At 38.1% G+C, this 22,808-nt stretch overlaps 2 protein-coding genes and 1 long non-coding RNA gene across 3 annotated transcripts; 2 read left to right on the top strand and 1 right to left on the bottom strand.

Annotated features, from left to right (window-relative positions):
• Nucleotides 1-9,659: 9,659 nt before the first annotated feature.
• Nucleotides 9,660-13,805, top strand: LOC143892202 (uncharacterized). The gene is made up of 2 exons (XM_077396658.1): nt 9,660-12,640; nt 13,096-13,805. The coding sequence occupies exons 1-2, from the start codon at nt 9,790-9,792 to the stop codon at nt 13,449-13,451; spliced, it is 3,207 nt and encodes a 1,068-aa protein (XP_077252773.1). The 5' UTR covers nt 9,660-9,789; the 3' UTR covers nt 13,452-13,805.
• On the bottom strand, nt 13,731-15,701 carry LOC143892203 (uncharacterized). Its single transcript, XR_013255453.1, has 2 exons — nt 15,535-15,701; nt 13,731-15,351 (listed from the first exon to the last, which is right to left on the bottom strand). It is a non-coding gene; the product is annotated as an uncharacterized LOC143892203 (long non-coding RNA).
• A 1,732-nt stretch (nt 15,702-17,433) lies between these two features.
• On the top strand, nt 17,434-21,549 carry LOC143892201 (RNA-binding (RRM/RBD/RNP motifs) family protein). The gene is made up of 4 exons (XM_077396657.1): nt 17,434-17,937; nt 18,551-18,652; nt 19,578-19,850; nt 21,153-21,549. The coding sequence occupies exons 1-4, from the start codon at nt 17,518-17,520 to the stop codon at nt 21,204-21,206; spliced, it is 849 nt and encodes a 282-aa protein (XP_077252772.1). The 5' UTR covers nt 17,434-17,517; the 3' UTR covers nt 21,207-21,549.
• Nucleotides 21,550-22,808: the final 1,259 nt, after the last annotated feature.

Here is a 22,808-nt window from a genome sequence, read left to right as displayed (position 1 = left end):
GCCTGCTAAATACCACACGACAAAAGTTGGAGCGCATGTTTATCAAAACATTGGAGCGTAGAAATAATTTCCCTTTTATAATTCATAATCACTATTTGCACATTAAGCCGGGACCAAATAATATAATGGAAGAAAATCAGAAACGAAATAAACAACCTAATTTGATTTATCATATTACAATCGGATATAGTTAATTCTCACAACTAAAATCATCAACTCATTTCCAATCTAGTAACTTGATGTTAATAATGAAATTCACAACCATAAATAACTAAAGCCCAATGCCCACTCTAGTCTTAACAAAGAAAAGCAAAAAAATTAACACATGTAGCCATTAACAACTAAACCCAATATCTAATCAAACAAGAAGAAAATATAATCCCTCTCGAGCATTTCACCGAGCACTTGAAAAGTAAATCTAATAGCCCAAAATGGAAAACCCTATTTTCATAGACATGAGATATTTTCATGGTCATATATATATATATATATATATATATATATATATATATATGGGGAGAGAGAGAGAGAGAGAGAGAGAGAGAGAGAGAGAGAGAGAGAGAGAGATAACTGTGAATCTGTGATGGCAAGCTCTTCTTTTGATTTGAGCTTAGAGACGGAGAGAGCACGAAGGTCTCGATTTTGGTCGTGCCAGAGAGAGAGGAAATGAGGTTTCCTGATTTTGGTAAGGTGAGAGAAAGAGAAAAGATTTTGAGAGGGAGAGAGATCGAATAGGGGATTTTGGTAAGGGCAGAGAACAGAAAGATTTTGATCGTGAGGAATAGGCGGTTTGTTGGAAGGGTATTGTCGTCATTTTAGAAGTACTCTTTTTTTACTAACTGACAGCTCATCCTAGCCCATAACGGCGTTTAAATGCGGGTGTCCTCAGACTTATAAGGGGCGTAAATATCAGCTCCCGATATAAAATTCACCACATGTATAATGAGATTGGCCAATGCTTGGTTTGAACGCTGCATTTGAACCGCATGTACTTGCCTAGACCTGGCAAAAAGTGACCCGGACCCGCGGGTGCCTGCGGGTGCCCGTAAAAAAATGCAAACGACGGTTTTTTTACTTTTTTCCGTAGTTTTCTGGGTAATTGTCATATTTTATATGTAATTTTTTTACTTTTGACTTTTTTACGGTAATTTTCATTTCAAACTTAGAAATTCTGAGAATATTTCAAAAATCCGTAATGATTACTTCTCTTTATTCTTTTGTTGCTAGCAACCTTTGCCCCAGACCGTACTTCACCCAATCTTTGCAACAAAGGAGGGGCTACAAGCCGAAAAATAGCCCAGGAGAAGGTGGCTAGCAAATCCCTAAAAAAAAAAAAAACTCTTAAAAAATACGTCAAAAATCCGGGTAACCCGCGGGTCGACCCGGCCCGTACGGCCGGGTGCGGGTCCAATGTCAATGACCCGTAGAATTTTCCGGGTCACTTTGACCCGGCCCGTTTGACCCGGACCCGTACGGGCCGGGTCAAATCCGGCTCGGCCCGCCCGTTTGCCAGGTCTTAAGCTGTTAGAGTTGGTGTTATTGTTATTTGATCCTTTATACGTACTGTAACACTTCTCTTGTTTTGAGCTGGCTATAGCTCTAATACCATGTGAAACAACCAATTACTCCAAAAGCTTAAGCTGTCATTTATACTTTAACACATCCAAACCAGCCCTTAACATTAGAGAAGTCCTCAAGTTGCAAGGAAGACATGCCCACATCAGCGACTATCTTAACAATGCTCGATATAACACGCCACATGTCACTTGCCTTTATTAATGATTTTATTAATGACTCTTTTTCCACGCGAAGCAAAACAATCCTTTTTTGGGGGGATTGGTGATGGGTGAAGCAAAACCATCCCAGAAAAAAAAATAAAAAATACAGGGGAGCCCACATTATTGGATGATCCAAACCATTCATTTGTGGGCCCAACTTAAAATAGGCTATGTCCCAGAAATTATCTTCATAGGATGATTTTAACCCTCCGATCTATACCATGCTTTTCATTTTAAATCTCTACAATCGAAGCCTTAGGATCTATGGAGACGATTTTCCCTGCATTGCCTAACATAGTCTGGGAAACCAAGAAAAAAGAAAAGAGAAGAAGAATGGTTTGGATCTTTCAATAATGTGGGACACATATCCATGCTATCAATCTTACACTTTTTGACTTCATGTTGCAGAAAAATCACAACTCGCCCTGAAGAAAGCACATGGTATCCATTAATCATAAAATCTAATTAATATATAGTTGCACATGGTATTTAAGCCAATCAATGTGTATTTAATGTCACAATGCCCTACTATTTATTATTAAAAACTAAATACAAGTCATTAAAATAATCACATTCCCTTTGAAAGCTGGGACACCTTAATAACAAGTATATATATTGTGAGAAGGACAACCAAATTCCAAGGGTGAGCTTCTCACAACCATGGTTTAAAATTTCGGTTTCGGTAACCGTTTCGGACATTCGGAAAACCAAAATTTCGGTCGAAATTTGGTACTCCCGTTCGAAATTCCGGATAGAAATTTCAAAATTTCGGACTGAAATTACCAAAATTACCGAAATTTCGAATGGCAAAATATTTAATTTCGCCAAATACCGGTTTCGGTCCCCACCGAAATCTGAAATTTCAGTTGAAATTTAAAACCATGCTCACAGCCCCATAAATGCTCTTTAATCCCATCAATCCCATGTAATATATTGTTTCTTGCTCGCTATTGAACTAAGTTAGTATATGATGGCTAGTTCGAGCTCTTGAAAACCGTGGGTCGTCCTCTCTTCATCTGCACCTTACACGTGGCACGAGTGTATGGTGATGGTAAATTATTGGCTCTTAAACTACCAACAATCTACATGGGGTGGTCCCTTCTAGTGAGAGGGTAAATATGAGAGGGAAGCCCATTTTGAGGTAAACCATTTCGGTAGAATCCACTTTCCTTGGGTATTTGATTTCAATTGTTCCAGGGACTACATGTCGTAGGGGTAAAATGTAACTTTTCACCATTCATTTTACACCAAATGGATTAGAGGGCTAGGGTCATTTTTTGGATAACATTTTTAGGTCACGGTTTTATCTACGCTGAGAATGGTGCATGACACAAGTATTGAAATTACTATCAGTTTTGACGTGTTAATGCTGGTGTCAATTTGTGGAATGATTATGAAGGTTACATTGATAAAATATGAAGAAGTTTTGTAGCCTTTGTCTATCATGACTTGGCCATATGCCCATTGAGAATGATTATCTACCTTTAAAATCTACCTATGTCCTTGCAGAATGCTATCCTTTACTAATGAAATGCTACTATAGCTTCACTTTTGTATATCTTACAGGTTCTTTACTATTGATATATGTTATTCCGAGTTTTTTTTATAGTGTAAGCCCTTATAGTACCGTATTTTAAAAACAAGTATTGTACGGACCACATCATAGGATGATCCAAACCGTCCATATGTGCCCCAAAAATCATTTCCATATGATGATCCTAGCCCTCCGATCTATAGAGCTTTCCATAATATGAGTTCCTCTATAGATCGGAGGGCTAGGATCATCGTATACAAATGATTTTTAGGGTACGACCTATTTACATTGTGGCCCATCACATGGATGGTTTGGATCATCCTACAGTGTTGCCCGTACAGTACTTTTTGAAAAATAAGGTACTATATAAAATCTCTGTTATTCCATACTTTTATTCTCCTTTTCCACTTCCCATTCTTTTGAATGCAGTTTTTTTAAAAAACTTTAAAAGCATTTTTTTTTTGTTTTTGTTTTAAGCATTTACCATAGCCGTAAGAAGTTAGTAGGTTAGTAAATTAAGGGTTTTAAGTGACATTCAACCTCCCCCGTGCATCGCACGGGGTGCCCCAGTAGTACTGAATATAGAAGAACCAATGCAATATTGCAAACATTCAATTTCAAAATACAACTAAAGGCTTATAAAAAATCTAAATCAGTCAATATAATGATTTCTATCTTTTGTTGATATAAACGACTTGTACTTTCCGGATTTAAATCATTAGCTAAGATTATAACATTGTATATGAGGCTTGGGATTTATGAGGTTGTAACACAAGATATCCAAGCCCATCCAAAACTTTAACTTGGGCTTTGAAAATGGGCTCAAACCCAAACTAAGTAAGATTAAATTTAGTGCAAATACTGGCCGTGGATTGGGTAGCAGCAGTTTCACGGTGGCCCAACCCAACTTCCACATTGGCATGCGCCGTGTGTCAAATGGGTACTAATGGTACTTGAAAAATAGTAAAGGGCACGCGTTATTTGGAATATTTAGTCTCACCATTTTTCAAAGTGAGATATATGATTTAGTCCACCTCGTTCTTATGTGGATAGCTAGGTGATTTTCGAGATAGTTTGCCTTGTGGGCCCACAAAGGATAAGTCACTTGGGCCCTGTTCACATTGGTTTTTCAGTCCAAAACTGTTTATTGGACTCGGGATTAAACTCAAAATGTTGAGTCCAGCATTCTGTTTTGGACTGAAAATCCCAAACAAATAGGGCATTTGGATTTTGAGAAATGTATTTGAGTCCAAAACTGATTATTGGACTCAAAATAATCACTTTTGGACTCCCAATTAATCTCTGCTCAAATTCCAAAACCTTATAAGATGCTCTTTTTTTTTAATCATCATTAATTATTGGGCTAGGTTCAATAACCTGTTAACATGTTATCCGATCACGGTGGGTCCGAGATTAACGGGCTGGACTCGGGTTAGCTCTACAAATCCACAAGCTTGGCCAAACCGTGATCATTGTTGCGCTATCTTTGATGCATTTTTTTTTATTTCATAAGTTTTTTTTTTATATATTTTATTCATATGAAAATACTAAATTATATTGAGAAATGATATTTGCGCTCTCTTGTTTTGATAATGGCATTCCTAACTTTATAAAAAGAACAAAAAAAACTTTTCTTATTGGTTTTCTATTGTTTTCTGGGAACTATAACAGCCTTGTTCACTTGCGTTCCTTGGAAAGCAAATCCCAGGAAAACAGTCTCCTTTTTCCTTGACAAAACCTTGACAAGACAGAATTCTGGTGTTCACTTGCTTTCCAGGGAAAATAGAATTACACATGTGAAATTTCTGAAATAAGTCAAAAAATGACATGGAAAAGCCCATTTTCCCTCCTTTTAGGCTCTGTTCACTTGTTTTCTAGATGCAGGAAAAGAAAAGAAAGGAAAAGAATCTGAAGTGGAAAACTGGAAAAGAAAGAAAAAGAAACTGTGAGAAAATTCCTTTTGTGAGAAAATTCCGTTGTTCACTTGGCCGAGAAAGGAAAAGAAAGTATGCAAGCAAAGTGGTTTTCTCAGGAAAGTGATTTTCCCATGCTTTTGGTGATAAAATTTAGAGGGAAAGTGCAAGAAAGTTGGTTTTCCACGTCATTATTTATATTTTCCACCTGTGTAATTCCGCTTTCCCGAGAAAACAAGTGAACGGCGAAAAATGTCAAATCACAGGAAAATTTGGCTTACTTTCTTCTCCTTTCTTTTCTCAAGAAGGCAAGTGAACAGAGCCTAAGGGATTTCATTTCCGACCAAAAATACACGGATTTCGTTTCCCGAGAAAACTAGTGCAAAAAGAAGGGCAAGCAGTTTTCTGGAAACCTTTTTCTGCGCAAATGAACAATCCAGAAACAGTCCAGGGAAACCTTTTCCTGCACAGATTCCCTGGATTTCTTTTCCTAATGCCACGTCAGATTCCAAGGAAACATTTTCTTTTCCTTTCCCGGGAAAACAAGTGAACAGAGCCAGCTTATTAATGTGTGAATAAGAAGTGGTGTGGCATTACCAAAATATGGGAGTGTGGATTTCATCTTCCTTTTTCCTTTTTTAATTATTTGTTCTATTATATTAAGACGACAGTTAGTATGACGTTAATTTTTCTTCTTCTTTTGGGTTAAAAATAGGTGCCTAATAGAATAGCACCATATGTGAGAAGAGGAGAAACAGCTCAAATAATTGGGTATAAAACCGGCCTACGGAAATGACAAAAAAATGTTTATCATTTAACTCTTTTTTGTTACCTAAACAATAGTTTTCTAAACCCTAATTGGTTGACATTTGAAAACAAAAGTCATTTATTTTGTTATATAATATCTTTCCATATCGTCACATAACACTAACTAAAAATAAGTTTGAATATAATAATGGCCACTATAAGAATTTTTGAACCATATGAAAAAGTCATTAATATCTTCAAATGTTGTAGAATGATGATGCCCTTTCGGAAGATCTTTACTAACCATATGAAAGCAGAGGAGATAAAGATTCTGATTATAGTTATAGACATTCCACTGACCCAGTTAAGGATTAGTTCCTTATGTGTCTTCTGTGGTAATCAAGCTACAACAATGGTTGTGAAGAACTCACTCTTTAATGGTAAGAGGAGACATCTTAGGCTGAAACATGCCATATGCTGAATTATCTCAAGAACACGGGATTATCACTTTCATTGATACAAAATCGAAGGATAATAGGCTGAAGGTCTCGCAAAGGGACTGAACAAAGATTGAATATTCAGAACTGTGGGGGAGACGAGGTTAAAGTCTGTATAGACAGGACTTAACCTACATCCATGTTATTTTGAATCTTCGAATCTCCCTTTTTGGCCAAGATAGGCACTTGATATGTTTCGATGATGTTTACAGTTGTTGTGTGTCATTCCACATTTGATGACATGTCCTTTTTGGGAAAGTTTGTACATTCCAAATTTGATGATAGAACTTAACTCAAATATGGATAAGATGACTGTAACATTCCAAAAAGAAACATGAAATGGTTCTTTGCAAAAGAAACTATTTGGTCTTGTTCTTTATTGAAACTTGACAATTAGGAATGGTTCTTTGCAAAAGAAGCTATTTAGGTCTTGTTCTTTATTGAAACTTGACAATTATGCCTATGGTGAGAGTGATACTTTTTTAGCCATTTAAGAAATTGTACTATGTTCTTATGATAGAACTAGATGCTTTCGTGAATTATGGGATTGTACTAAGTTCTTCTTAAAGGGAGAACTAGATACTTTCATGTGTAATTCATGTTTTACACAACTGATTGGATTCATTCTCATGAAATCCATATTTTGATAATTCACAGGGATTGGCGAAAAAGGAGGAGCTTGTCTTGATTTGAACTTTGATGATGATGACTTACTTGATGAGTAAATCTTCTAAAGTCATGAAGACTATACTTTCATTTCAGTATGTATAGAGTTCACTTGTTTGTGAAACTTTATTTTGGATCTCGATGAGAATCATTCGCCATGAATGAATTCCTCTAAGATCAGTGGGGTTCACTTATATGTGAAACTATCTTTTGGTTGAGTTTTAGATATAGTTTAGATTATATCTAAAACTCTTAGTTAATCATAAAAGTATTCGTGTTTTCAGCTGGATTATAGATCTTTTATGATATGGTAATGTGGATGATTCAATATTTTATTTGGATATCACACTATCTATCTATGGATTGTGCTATATATAGAGCATAGGAGGAGATTGTTGGGTATATGATATAACCCATGTATGCTCTAATATAAGCCCAATAAGATAATGGACCGGTGTAGTGGGCCTACATGGGCTAGAGTCCATTAACCCTAGTGTATCTCTATATATAAGGGCCGGAGGCAACAAACTTTGTATTACAAATTAGATACCTTGGGTGTAATGCTTCAAGCAACCTCTTGCTTGACCTAATTACTCTAACAAAAACAACTTCTTCTTTTCAATATGATTAAGGATGTCAATGTTTTTACCTTCTCCACTCTACATACATTTTTCATACCTTTTTTAAAGTCTCCAAAAGTGGGATATTTTTATCAGCACTACTGTATTTTGATGAGGGCACTCCTCACTTTATTAAAAGTACGGTATGGCCCGCACCATAGGATGATCCAAACCGTCCATTAGATGGGCTACAGCCTAAATAGGTTGTGCCCCAAAAATCATTACCATAGGTTGATCCTAACCCTCCGATCTGATTGTTAGAGGATTGATCCTAACCCTCTATAGATAGGAGTGTTAGGATCAACCTAAGGAAATAATTTTTGAGGCACAATCTATTTAGGCTGTGGCCTATCTCATGGACGGTTTGGATCATCCTATGGAGCGGACCATACTGTACTTTTAATAAAGTGAAGAGTGCCCTCATCAAATAGCGTTTCCTTTTTTTTTTTTTTTTTTTTATAGAGATCCACCTCCGCAGTGACTAAGGGCATGTTTGGCCACTATGAAAAATTATTCCGTGGAGTCTTTGTAGGCCCAATTTTGAGTATTTTTTTTTTTTTTTCGATTTTTAATGGCTTTTCATGCTACACACCTACTTTATCAAGAATCTTACTCACTATCTCTCACGACTAACCCCACAAAAATTCCATGGAATATTTTTTCATAGAGTCCAGGCATGCCCTTGGAGTGGTGCCTGGACATAAGATTTTTGACCTTTTCATGCAGGGCATCTGGACATAAGAATTTTTACCTTTCTCACGAGGGGGATTTGCTAGCGTCTATCGCAGAAGGCATTTCACAGATGGTTTGTTGCATTTGACAGCTGCTACAGAGGATAACTTTTCAGCAGATTTTGTCTTCATTCACTAGGTGGCTACTGTCAGATGCAACAGATCATCTGCGAAATGCCTTCAGTGACAGACGCTAGCAAATCCCTTCATGAAGTGATATTAATCTCGTTAAAAATATGTTTTTTTTTTAATATCAAACCTTCTCAAAATGACAAAAAGAGTGATAGGTTGATTTCTTGGCGAGATCCACTTTGACTTAGTCTCGACATATGTGAGAAAATCTCATATCTTTTATTTATTTATTTTGACATTTGCTCCCCCTTTTGTTAGACTTTTTCCTTACTGGCTTCACTTTCAGGAAAAGGCAAACAAAAGGGTGTTGAATGCAATCCTTTTAACAAATGACAAAGGCGGGGGGGGGGGGGGGGGGGGGGGGGGGGGGGGTAAGGTCAGAAAGCAGAAAGGGAATTGTTGTCTCCATTCACGAGGTGGCTGCTCTGACGTGCAACAGACCAGCCTCAAAATGCCTTCTGCGATGGACCCTAGCAAATCCCAAACAGAAAATGTGCCCTACGTTTTTAAGGAGAGGTGCTGGACATTTGAACACAACTTTTAGGCCAAAAACTTCTTCTGAATCGAAGTGGTTTGGTAAGGTCTTGCCAATCATAAAGTTTTAAGGAATGACATCATCTCTCTCTCTCTCTCATTGTTCTCGTGAGGCCATATCATTATTGAGGGATTTGCTAGGGTCCACCGCAAAAGGCGTTTCACGGAAGTCTGTTGCATGAGAGAGCAGCCACCTCATGAATAATGACAAAATCTGTTGGAATGTGAGCCTATGTGGCTGCTCTCTCATGCAACAAATGTTCCACGAAACGACTTTTGCGATGGACCCTAGCAAATCCCCATTATTGATCATCTAGACTAGTTTAAATGCGAAAATACTAGTCAAATTCATGCAACAATACGTGGTCAATTAGTTCTCAAAATCCACACGCTTAATCGCCAATCTTTCAATATTTTACATTCAAGTCAAAGTTGCCAACTTTTTTGAAAGTGAAACCTTTAAAAAGACCATACTCTTTTCCCACAGCACACCTACCTCTAATTTCTTAGCTTGACTTCATTTGCCGTCTAAGCCGGCAAGAAAAGATCAGAAAAAGAACAAAACAACCTCTTAGAGTTGAAATGCTGGTTCCAAACCCAGGAAAAATCATTACTGAAACCACCCAAAGTACCAACCATGTTCTTAGAGAAATCCCTGTTTTTCTGGGTTCTGTTCGTTTCTTTCAATCCATCAGCTTTAGCTCAATCGAGTTCAACAGAAGCAGAGGCTCTCATCAAATGGAAAACCAGTCTCCCTACACAAACACAAGCTCCTATTCTTCTTTCATGGTCATCTCCCAACTCTACAAACCAAACCCCATGCAATTGGACTGGAATAACATGCAACTCCCAAAGAAGAGTGACACAAATAAGCCTCCCTAATCTGGCTTTGAGAGGAAATCTCCATAGCTTAAATTTCTCCTCATTTTCCAACTTGGCTCTTCTCAATCTCACTGGCAACTCACTGATTGGAAGTATTCCAAGCAATATTGGTAGTCTCTCCAAACTCAATTCCCTTGATTTATCTTCTAACAATCTGTCTGGAATTTTACCTCCTTCACTTTCTAATCTTACTCAAATTTCCAATCTTGATGTTTCTAGTAACATGATCTCAGGCCAAATAGATCCATCTTTCTTCTCAAGTTGGACCCAACTCACCTCCCTTCAATTCCAATACAATCAACTCAATGGAACTATTCCTTCTGAAATTGGCCTACTTTCAAATCTTCAAATTTTGCGCCTTTATGGGAACCAACTAAGTGGTTCTATTCCACCAACAATAGGAAATCTCACAAATTTGGATAGACTACGTTTGAGCCAGAACAACCTCACTGGTCCAATTCCTCCATCGATTGGTAACTTGACCAAGTTAACATATCTGGTCTTTTATGAGAACCAGTTATTGGGTCCCATCCCTAAAGAAATAGGAAACTTGACCAATCTTACACTCTTGTACCTCTATGACAATCAAATCTCTGGCTCTATCCCTCAAGAAATAGGAAATCTTGTAAACCTCGCCGATCTTGATTTCACGAATAACATGTTAACAGGTTCCATCCCTTCCAGTTTGGGGAATTTGACTCAGCTTTCCTATTTATACTTATTTGAAAATCAGATTTCTGGCTCAATTCCTCCTCAAATTGGAAATTTGACGAGCCTACTTGAGCTCTGCCTTCAGATAAACAATCTCTCGGGTTCAATCCCTCCTTCTTTGGCCAATCTAAGCTCGCTAACAGACTTACGCCTATTCCAAAATCAACTTTCGGGTTCATTACCTCAAGAGATGCCAAGTCTAATAAATTTGGTCACACTCCAGTTGGGTGACAACAATTTCTCTGGCAATTTACCACAACAAATCTGCCAAGGCGGATCTCTTTCATACATCGCAACATACAACAATCATTTTACGGGTCCAATCCCTAAAGGCTTGAGAAATTGCACAACTTTAACGAGAGTTCGGCTTGAGGGGAATCAGTTCACAGGTAATATATCTGATGACTTTGGAGTATACCAAAATCTAACTTACATGGATTTGAGCTACAACAGATTGTACGGTGTACTTTCTCCAAGCTGGGGACAATGTCGAAATTTGACAAGGTTACAGATTGCTGGGACCATGATTTCAGGTAAGATTCCAGCGGAGCTTGGACAACTGACTCAACTAAGAGTACTTGGTCTTTCTTCAAACTATCTGGTAGGCGAAATTCCAAAGGAGCTAATGAGATTGACTTCCATATTTAACTTAAGCTTAAATGGGAACCAAATTTCTGGTTCGATACCACAGGAGATCGGAACGCTATCCAATTTGGAAATCCTTGACCTGTCAGCAAACAACCTAAGTGGACTGATAACACAAGAGTTAGGAGATTGCTCCAAACTGCGATATTTGAAATTAAGCGGAAATTATTTGAATGGAAGCATTCCATATCAAATTGGTAATCTAGTAGAGCTACAAGATACGCTAGATCTTAGTCATAACATGCTTACTGGAGTGATATCACCACAACTCGGGAAATTGAACAAACTAGAGAACTTAAATCTCTCCCACAACATGCTATCAGGCTTCATCCCGTCTTCTTTTGAAGGAATGTTCAGCTTGACATCAATTGATTTCTCGTACAACGATTTAGAGGGTAGCATTCCTAATAGCAATATCTTTCAAAAAACTCCATCAGAGGCGTTTGCGCACAACAAAGGCTTATGTGGTGAAGCAAATGGCCTTCTACCCTGTAATTCTTCTTTGACAAACAGTGGTGGTGGAAAAAAGGAACACAAAGTCGTGTTGATCATTGTTCTTCCGATCGTGGGCGTGCTATTTCTTCTATTTGTAGTTGGCATTTTTTACTTTTTCCGCCGGAGAGTGAGAAAGGTCGAGACAGATGAGAGTGAAGGCGGAGGAGATCTGTATTCCATATGGAATTATAAAGGGAAATTCACTTACAAAGAAATAATCGAAGCGACTGAGGGTTTCAATGATCGATATTGCATTGGTGTGGGAGGATATGGCAGAGTTTACAGAGCATATCTACCATGTGGGCAAGTAGTAGCTATAAAGAAGCTTCACCCATTGGACGGTGAAGACGGGGTTGATCAAAACAGCTTTAGAAATGAGATTCAAGCCTTGACAGAAATTCACCATCACAACATCGTCAAACTCTACGGGTTCTACTGGCATCCTCGATGCATGTTTCTGGTTTACGAGTATTTGGAGGGTGGAAGCTTAGCTAATATGCTGAGTAGCGAAGAAGAAGCGAGGGAATTTGATTGGATGAAGAGGGTGAGGGTTCTTAAAGATGTGGCCAATGCTTTATCTTACATGCACCATGATCGCATCCCGCCGATTGTTCATCGAGACATCTCCAGTAACAACATTTTGTTGGATTCGGAGTTTGAGGCCCGTGTCTCCGATTTTGGCACTGCCAGAATTCTAAAGCCCGATTCATCCAATTGGACTACACTTGCAGGAACTTACGGATATATCGCTCCAGGTTCGATTATCGTACTTTTCTTTTCCTTTTTTCAAATTAGACTAATATGTTGTTATTTGAGTAAGCATTTGCTATTTTGCATAGTTTTAAAACTCCCACACGTCATTGTGGACTCCCTTGAGTCGATTCTCTTTTACTTCGACCACATTCATGTCCAAGTCCGCATTTTGCCTTACAAAATCAATCTAAACTCCTTTGACATTCCTGAGTCGACTAGGATTTTCCTTGGCCGCATTTTTGAGCTACATCCACGTTTTGAAACTAATCTATTTTGTTTGATTGATTGTGTGATTTATCAAAGGTATAGGTGAAGCCAACTATTGATAATCCAAGCTGTTTATCTAATTTTCAGGCCAAATATGGATATACCATTACGCGATATTTCTCATGTAATGGTAAATTATGTGATGATTAGCGTATAACAAAGAACGTAACTTGATTTTTTTTTCTTGCAGAGCTTGCTTTTACAATGAGGGTGACCGAAAAATGTGATGTATATAGCTTTGGGGTCTTGGCACTTGAAGTGATAATGGGAAGGCATCCAGGGGAACTCATCTCTTCTTTATTATCATCAAGAAACCAAAATATATCGTTGAAGGATGTGTTAGATCAGCGGCTCTCGACTCCCACCGATCAGGTAGCGAACCAATTAGTTCCCGTGGCAACAATGGCGCTCGCATGTTTGCGTTCCAATCAGCAGTTTCGGCCAACCATGCACCAAGTATCTAGAGAGTTATCTGCTCCTTGGCCGCCTTGTCCGATATCTTTCCACTTAATCACATTGTCAGAACTAATGAATGTTCAATTATAATTGGATGGATGGGGAATCATAAAAAACAGTAGTCATGGCTCTGGCAGAACCACCATTTTCCCCCAAAACAACATGTTTATTCTATTGGGTTGGAGTCTCTTATAGTTCATAAAAATATACAGTGTTTTTATATTTTTGTTCTTTCCATGGGTAAGCAGATTTTTTCAAGGAAAAAATGATACATGGGCAAAAAGCCAAAAAGGAGAAGGGAAAAGGAAAGAAAAGAAGCACTCAAGCTGACAGAAATCAATCTCAACCTCCAAAAATGGATATCAAGAATTAACGAATTCATATTGGCTTTATTCAGAGGAATCTTTCATCAAGTATTTTACAAATTTCAGTTGGTAAAGATCAATTTTTGTTTTTTGCAGAACAATGGGATCCCACCTATATATAATCAATTCAAGCGGTCTATTTGTGGGCCATACAATTGGATCTCCATGGAACAAATATCACACCAATTGAGAAATCCAAACTATTCAACCAAATGCATCTTTGGCCACTGCTTTTGCAAAAAATCCCCATGTATAAATAACTGAAACTATGGGTGGCCAAGACAGAGCATACATTCCAAACAAAGACATAAAAACATAGGAAAGAAAAACAAATAAACAAAGAGGAGATATACACAAGAACTTCCAAAAACATAGGGAAGAAAAAGACATCAACAAAGAGATGAGACATACACAACAACTTTCAAAAATGCAGTGAAGAAAAACACACCAACAACAAAGAGATAAGACATACAAAAAACAGAGAAGAAAAGCACATCAACAACAAGAAGCAGATGAGACGTATACGACAATTTAATCAACGGAGCACGCCATTTCCTCACAAACAATACACCAAACACACGAAGAGCCAAGAATAATGGTCATCATTTCACATTTAACTTGGCAAAAGTGAATTATTAGATATTTCCTACTTGTGTATATTGGTCCACCCACTGTGGGGCCCACTAAGGGGCCAATTGGATCTGATACTATTGATCCATGCCAACAGTTATCCTAACCAAGAAGTAAAATAACTATGAGTTCTACTTACTTTAGAACCATGGTTATATTTATCTTTAATTTCTAAAGATGTAATCAAAGTAGGATAGGTTGTTTAGTTGTGAGGTGATCCCCAAATCCCAATTGTACTTGATCCAGCTCCTATTTTTCAGATCCATCATATAAGAGCCCCTCTAGACTTGCAACTACTTGATCTCAATTCATTGGGTCCAGAGAAATAGCAAAAGAATAATCTTTAGAGAAAATTATTATATTTATATCTCGAATTCTATCTACCATTACAATATAGAGCTGCAGGACCCCAAGTGTGTCGTCAACAAAGGGGTTCTAGAACTGTGAATAGGGTAGGGATTGAATTTTATATAAGGGCTTGGTTGTAAACCAAAGGGCTCTAGTACTGGGAATATGATTGGGATTGGATTTTATATAAGGGCTTGGTTGTAAACCATATCTTGTTCTTACAATCTTTTTTTTAATAGAAGCTCTTGGATCACCTTCAGCCGTAGAAAGTCACAGCATGTTATGAATAAATTAACTAAAGTGAATTATAGAAACCTAGCCCCAATAAACGAGATTCATTTGAAAGTTACAAGCCGTAAACCCAAGCTGATGGCAAACAAGGTAATAGTACAAAACTCCAAAAACTCTCCCCTTCTCAGATACAACTAATGAAGGAGCTAGAGCACAGCAAATATGACTAATGATGGAACTAGAGCAAACAAAACTTAAACCAAAAGAACTCCACCCTAATAAATTGGTTTCAATGAAAGCTGAGAATTGTGAACTGTATCCAAGCATGCCGACGAACATAGTTACTAACCCCATTTGTTTGCAAGACAAACCTCACCCATGCAGTGAGTCACTGTTGGTCGCAGGTTCGATCCCAGCTTACCCACCAAGAAAAAAAAAACCAAGCAATTATCAATGGTTCTTACGGATTAGTTAGGAGAAACAGAGAGACGAATTGAGCTTGTGCGACCCAACTCACTCCCTTATTCGATACACCAAGACTGCACAATCAAATTAATCTGCATTTTAAACATGAATTAAAGGACAAAGAAGAATATTACCTGAATTCCAGATAGGATAGATAAGCCTCTGATCCCAAATTATTGTGTTGTGCTTGTGAATTGGGTCCCTTGGTAACGATTTCCTCCTTGATTTTTATATGTCTTTTTTCTAATTCAATCTGAGCCCTTCATCTTGTCTCTCTTGAATGGCCAAGATCATTTTTCCTTTTCAGAGCATTCTAGAAACCCTTAAAAGCTTGGCTTCTTTAATCTCCACTGTCCATTCCGAGATATTTCTTCCATCTTTGATGGCTGAGATGGTTCTTCTTTTCCTTTAAAACACTTTAAGGGAGCTTTTATGCAAACTCCATCTTGGCCATCAATTTGATTTGAGTGGGGATGGGGACGGAGATTAAGAAACGTGGGGATGGCCCATCCCATCATGCCCCGTAATTCCCGTCTATAAAATTGCATAAATGTCCCTATATATCTTTAATATTATGAAAATGGCTCGTATAATAGAAAACGTAGAAATTGTTGTTTAATAATTATTTGATTAGATTAAAAAGAAGAAGAAACTGTTATTAAAGTAGGGCGGGGATGAGGTGGGGAATTCTCCCCCACAGTGTGCTAGAGGATTAGATTTTCCCCGTGGGACGGGACGGGGATCCCCCAACCTCCCGAAGCAGGGGATGGGGAATTTTCCTTGAGGTGGGGACTGGGATGCGGAATGCAACATCCAGCCCCGCTCCATTGCCGCCCCTAACTCCATTTTGGAAAAATCTAGAAACTCTAGTAATTCTCCCCAAATCTTCACCCTTCATTTTACCTTTTTATCACATATCCATACCCGTAGAATCATAGTGTGATTATAAGTCTTAGTGGTATGAACTATAGGATTGGATCATTATGATACATTTTTTACCCAATCATTATTGATTTATACCTTGATTTAGATGTTTAATTCCTTTAGGTTTTCCTAGGATTCTCGTGAACAGATCTCTCCTCCTGACAAATTGTCTTATGCTTCAGGTCTAGGATAACTCGGTTGAAAACCATGGATTCAAGAGGTTCATTAGCCTAGATTGAGCTCTCTTTACAAGAAGAAATTCCTAGAAACATAGATGGTCATTTCCCCGGTTCCATAGGTGGTTATCTCATACACATCCAATGGAGAAGATTTTATGGGCAAGCACTACGTACGTCGGGGCCCAACAAATGAATGGTTTAGATCAGCCAACCAATGTGGGCCCATTGTATTTTTGGAATGCCATCGTATAATATCTCATCTTTAACTAGGATCATAAATATTTGGTAAAAAATGAAATTATATTTTTACTGAAAATGCAGAAGGTAAAATGTTTGGAAGAGTTACCGGATAATGTAATTAAAACATTGATAGTTTTGTCATTTTATAAATTTTAACAGATCAAATTGAGGAGGATTTGTTTTAGGGACTAGTGGGCAATAATTTTCTAAAAATGTGACTGTTTGAATAACACTAGAGACTTTTTAGCATTTATTTTAATACAGAGGGACTAATCAGCAAAAATCCCAAATCTAAAACGAACGGGGCCTTTGAATTAATTTTGAATCACACAATCAATTTTTAACTCAATATCCAAAACCAACAGGGCCTTAGCAAATGATAAGCTATCAATTCCCCTTCGGAAAAGGATGTATCATCCTATCACCTCCATTTTAGCTAGTCCAAACCATGCAGATGATGGCCCACAAGATGAATGGCCTTGATCAAGATACAACTTTCATCTTGGGTCCCACATGGAATAGAAACAGTAAATTAACTTAGCTAGTCTTCCTAGCATGTTAAAGTGCAGAGAGAAAAAGCACAAAACCAATATCCTGAGTGGAAAATCCAATCTTATCCCAACTCTCCCAATCCCTTTTCATTGGACTAGAGCCACCCACATCATCCTAAGATAACATACACCTCACCTTCCTCCCAATACCAATACTAAAAGTAAAAGAAATAAAGAACTGCACCACCACCTCCACCACTTCTAGTACAAAAATTCCGGCCAAATGGCAGCCACGGCCGCTATTGGGTCTTGTTTCTCAACTACCACTAATGCTTACATCCGATCTAAGAACATCTCTCCATCAGATATTGCCTACAGAATTGCACGTTTGACTATATTACCTATAAGAACTCTAGCTTATTCTCACCCTCTTGATCCATTCTCCATCAGTGTTTCTTCGCAAAAGTGGCGTATCCTGAGGACTTGTGCAGGTGTTGTACAAGAAGAGGCAGCGGCAGCGATCGAGACGGAGTCTGATGAGAAGGAGAAAGAAGAAGAAAAGGAAGAAGAAGAACAAGTGTCTGTGGAAGGAGAAGCTGCTCCTTTGAACACAAAGCTTTATTTTGGCAATTTGCCTTATAATTGTGACAGTGCCCAATTGGCTGGAATTATTCAAGAATATGGAAGCCCTGAGATGGTTGAGGTAATCCTTTTTTCCCTCTCTTTATTTGTTTATTATTTATACATTTTCTATTTTTTATTATAGTTTTTTAGGGAAATGATATCAACACAACCAGTTTTTGATATTTGCACTAACTCATATTGTCTTTTATTATTAAAGAGCTGTCAAAGGTTATTACAGTTCCCAAAAAGCTCTCACATGCCAATTAAAAAAGAAAAGATAGGCTATGTTTGTGCAATTATTAAAACATAGCTGTGCTCATATCATTTCTCTTTTTGTTGCTAAGTCTTTTCCTTTCATACTTTGGGATTCTATGAGTGGCGCATAAGAAGCCCAACCCGGGCCTGTAATTTGATAATAGCATGATCTAGACCTTTCATTTTTTCTTTTGAAAATTAATCTACACCTTTCATTTGTTAGGCACTATGTTGGAAATGGCATTACCAGAAAATTGCAGTTATGAAATGATCTAATTATCTTCATCAATGTCTTTCAAATGGAAGATTAAGTACAAAGAAGCAACGGTCCAGATTCAATTTTTATGCTTGACACTGAGTGATTTCATGTCCTATCTGTTCAAATGCTTGATTATTTGTTTTTCTCTACTCTAGAATCTAATGTGGCATGGTTTCAGGTGCTTTATGACAGAGACACAGGAAGAAGCAGAGGATTTGCTTTTGTTACTATGAGCAGCATCCAAGATGCTAATGCAGTCATCCAGAATCTTGATGGAAGTGTATGCTCTCTATCTCTCTAGGGAAAAATGATATTTCCACCCCTTCTTATCAGTCTTTTCCTAAAAATAGGCTGCATTTTCACCTCTTTTTGTTGGCCTTTTTCTTTATAGTCCTCTTTAGATGATGCACTTAATGGCTTCCATAGAGGCCTTAACGTTTATTCACTAATACAACTAACTCAAATAACATTGTTTGCAAACAAGGGCCTATTCTGGTGGTATACAAACAGGCCCTCATGTTTTAAGTAGACCTTTTGATATTCCAAATGGTGCATTTTCACCTCTTTTTGTTGTTCTATTGTCACACTTCTGGTAGTATATGACATAGGATTAACCCTAATTAAGGGGCTAATTGAGTTCATCTTCTCAACATGTTTTTCATCAGTTGCTTTTGGTCATTAGAAGCATAAATAAGGGAAAATGATGTTGGGATATATTCGCCTCTTTCCTTCTCTGGGTCACCCCTCTCTAGTGTATTAATGACTTCACATTTTACACTATAAGGGGGTTGCCACTTGAAGAGAAGGGGGTGAATACATCATTTCCCTTAAAACAAACGTTTAATTAAACAGTCAGTTATATAGAAATGGAAAAGGAAGAGGCATCCAAGCAAAACGAAGCATTGCAATGGTCCTTGCTAGCTCACCTAGTCTGATTTATACTAGTTCTAAAATAAAACTTAAAAATGAAAAGATTCCTAGTAGTCTAGGATTCCAAAAGCACGCTTCATAAAATTGTGATGATTTTCGCCTCTTAAAACAGGGGAATTCAATCCCATCCTGGACAAATTCTTTAGTGATCGTCAAAGTAATGCTTTCTAATGTTAATTACTACACATTTTACTAGCTTTTACCAATTGTTTCACTTGTTAGATTGCTTTTGATTGTCTCATCGAGCTTTCGCTTCCCAAAAATCTTAATTTCAGGAGTATGGTGGGCGGACGTTGAGGGTGAACTTTTCGGACAAGCCGAAGCCCAAAGAGCCATTGTATCCTGAAAGCGAGTACAAGCTTTTTGTGGGTAATCTATCATGGTCCGTAACCTCAGAAAGTCTGACCCAAATGTGCCAAGAATATGGCAATGTGGTTGGAGCTCGGGTTCTATATGACGGAGACACTGGCCGGTCTCGTGGTTATGGCTTCGTATGCTACTCATCCCAACAAGAAATGGACGTAGCACTTCAAACTCTAAATGGAGCGGTACAAATTTTTTTCTCAACTTCATAGTTGAAAACATATGTAGTTACAAAGTTCTCCCAAAATTCCTTTTAGAAAATCCTGAATAATTCAAAAAAAAATCCCACATTTTTTGGACCAAATGCGAAGTGTCCGAACAATTTTCTAATTCAGCAAATAATATCTCAGTTGATTTATAAATATAGTGACAAATTAGAAACTATTGTAATGTACATTATAGTGAAAATTCACTCGGAATTCTAATTTAGCAATAGATGCACTTAACCATCCTTCATAAGTTGCTAAAAATGAATTGGAATAAATCTGAAACCGATCCCGGTTTTAAGGTAAAAGTTCAACCCGAATTCCTCAAAATTGACCCAAGTTGCAACCTGGCGTTTTGGTTTGTCTCATTTAAAAATTAGAAATGCATACATACATACATACATATTGAAGAACCCACGTATTTCTTCTGAAAATTTCCCAAACTCTTCCTAAATATTTTCCGATTTTTCCTAACATTTACCTCATCGAATTATTCCCAAATACAAACTTTGTTACTATATATGGTTCACAATGCACACACAAGCAGTCACTTTCACACACACACATGACGCGCACGCACATCCACACAGGTTTCGAAACAACCAATTATTCTAAAAGCTTAAGCTATTAGAGATGGTTCTATTTAATTTTTTTACTTCAATACTCCCCTTCATATGTTGCCCCTCTTTTGGTGTAAAGGGGTGCCCGTACGAAAAAAACTTAGGCTACGCAACGTAAACCTCCTGCGCATCGCATTAAAATACACTAAAAGCAGGCGGTGTGGCAATATCAATTCCATGTTTGATATTTCCACACCCCCTATTTCCTCTTTATTTTAGGGCGTGCACAGAACCTCCTGCTCAACGTAGAGCAGCCAAGTTTTGTTTGTGCCCGTACAAGTGGATTTTTAATATCAAGGAATTGTTGGGTTTTGAACCCAGGACATGTCGTGAGGCAATAGCTCCTGATAGCATGTGAAACCGCCAATTAATGCATAAGCTTAAGTTGTTAGAACTGGTGTTATTTAATCATTTTTACTTAAATACATGTAATGTATACACATATGCAAACACACATATAGGCTCCTGTTATTGGTGCAACCATGTTTTGATAATGGAATGGGATAACTCACCTTGTGTTTTATTATTTAATCAGTTGTCAAAAGCAATTACAATTCGCAAAAAACTCTCAGCTGCCAATTAAATAATAAAAGAGAAAGTGAGTTAGCTGCTTGCTGATTTAAGGGTCTACGTAATTATTTTTTTCTCTATGGATTCTTAGGAGCTAGATGGGCGAGCCATGCGAGTCAGCCCAGCACTAGGCAAGAAATCCTAAACAAAGATCCAGCCTTGGGGATTTGATATCTCAGGAACCAAATTCAAACACTAACATCAATGAACGGATGGATGTGTTCTTCTACTTCTACATAAAAGCATCCTCCTTTGGGTGATCGGATGATCGATTTCTTTTTATTTTTACTTCTACATGTCCATATTTATGTGTATTTTCACTATTATACTGTAGCTCGTGGAGGATGACAGCGTTCCTTTGTAGGGGGCTCCTCCTTCGTGAAGCATCTTACTTGTAGAAAATTACAAGTACCTGCATTGGCTGCTTCAAAGAAAGCCAAGTCCTGTGGAATAAAAGATTATGACAAGACCCTTCTACTTCCTCTTTACTTTCTAGTTTTTGAAATTCTCTCTCTCTCTCTCTCTCTCTCTCTCTCTCTCCATTTCTAAGTCATTCCCCCTGTAAGTATATTGTTCGCATGTGAGGATAAGATGGTAAACTTGCTCCCAACATATAGACAATGTTAGGCCCGAAATCAGTTAACAGATATGACAGTGACGTAAGAACCGAGCTGGAGGGCCCGAGGAGCTGAAGTGAAGGAAATAGAGTCCGGATGAACTGTGTTCTGCACAGAAGCAAACGAGGTCAGAATGACCGACCAGGAGTGTACTCCGGACAGGCCCTTCGACACTCAAGTCAGTATGAGCCGAAGTGAAGAGGGAGTTTTAAGAGTGGTGGGTGAGAATTCAATACCCTGATTTATGAGCTTTGGAAGCCCTTTTATAGGGGAAGTTTGGGGTAGGTGGGGGAGTTAATGCTCCAAGGCAGGTGTCCACCAGCTATAGGTTCGGGCTCACCTACTCTTAGGTAATTACCGAACTGCCCTTGCTGACACGGGATCTGTAGTGGGCCCCCTCGAGACACGTGCCGGCAGCTGATAGCCTAGTCCGCGGTGGGCCCTCCCCTAACCACGTGTCGGCAGCTAACAGGCTGCTGCGCTTTTACACCCCATCAGACAATAGTCAAGCTTATTAACCACATAGCCCAATTCAAGAACGAATCAAATAGCATTGACATGCGCGCACACACATTATGAGATTTTATATGGTCTGTGGTAGTAGAGTCCAGTGTTTCTAAAAGAGTGCTGTGGGCCCACCTCATAGGATGATTCAAACCGTTCATTTTTTGGGTCACAACGCACATAGGCTGTACCCATTAAAACATCTCCATAGGATGATCCTAAACCTCTAATTTGTTAGAGGATTGCACATTATGGAACCCTCTATGGATCAGAGGGTTAGGGTCATCCAATGGAAATGATTTTCGGCGAAGTACATATTTACATTGTAGCCCTACAAATGAACAGTTTGGATCATCCTATGAAGTGGGCACCACAGTACTTTTTGAAAAACACATGAATTTACAGCCACACACCATATAAAATCGCGATCCATAATATATATTTATATTACATAGCTTCTGTGTTACTATTTGATGGGGCCTCCATCGGAAATTTCCTTTGCATATATATACCAATCCGGTGGTAATTCCGTTGAAAGAAGAGCGTCACTTGGATTATGAGTTCCTAAAGTATCAAGCATATGTTCCTAAATATATAGGTCCATTCTCTAGTTACATAGTTGAAAG

The sequence above is a fragment of the Tasmannia lanceolata genome, unplaced genomic scaffold (assembly GCF_043159265.1).
Source record: "Tasmannia lanceolata isolate RefF3 unplaced genomic scaffold, GAP_Taslan_0.1 ptg000015l, whole genome shotgun sequence".
Classification (NCBI taxonomy): domain Eukaryota; kingdom Viridiplantae; phylum Streptophyta; class Magnoliopsida; order Canellales; family Winteraceae; genus Tasmannia; species Tasmannia lanceolata.
The sequence above is the reverse complement of the archived record's forward strand: the minus strand, read 5'-3'. Positions and strand labels throughout refer to the sequence as shown.

What these genes read in the sequence shown, in the direction of transcription:
- LOC143892202 (XM_077396658.1), top strand. Translation starts at nt 9,790, where the DNA reads ATGTTCTTAGAGAAATCCCTGTTTTTCTGGGTTCTGTTCGTTTCTTTC. An exon ending in TTACGGATATATCGCTCCAG is followed by an intron (nt 12,641 to 13,095) that starts GTTCGATTATCG and finishes TTTTTCTTGCAG; the next exon opens with AGCTTGCTTTTACAATGAGG.
- LOC143892201 (XM_077396657.1), top strand. Translation starts at nt 17,518, where the DNA reads ATGGCAGCCACGGCCGCTATTGGGTCTTGTTTCTCAACTACCACTAAT. An exon ending in TCCAGAATCTTGATGGAAGT is followed by an intron (nt 18,653 to 19,577) that starts GTATGCTCTCTA and finishes TCTTAATTTCAG; the next exon opens with GAGTATGGTGGGCGGACGTT. An exon ending in TTCAAACTCTAAATGGAGCG is followed by an intron (nt 19,851 to 21,152) that starts GTACAAATTTTT and finishes ATGGATTCTTAG; the next exon opens with GAGCTAGATGGGCGAGCCAT.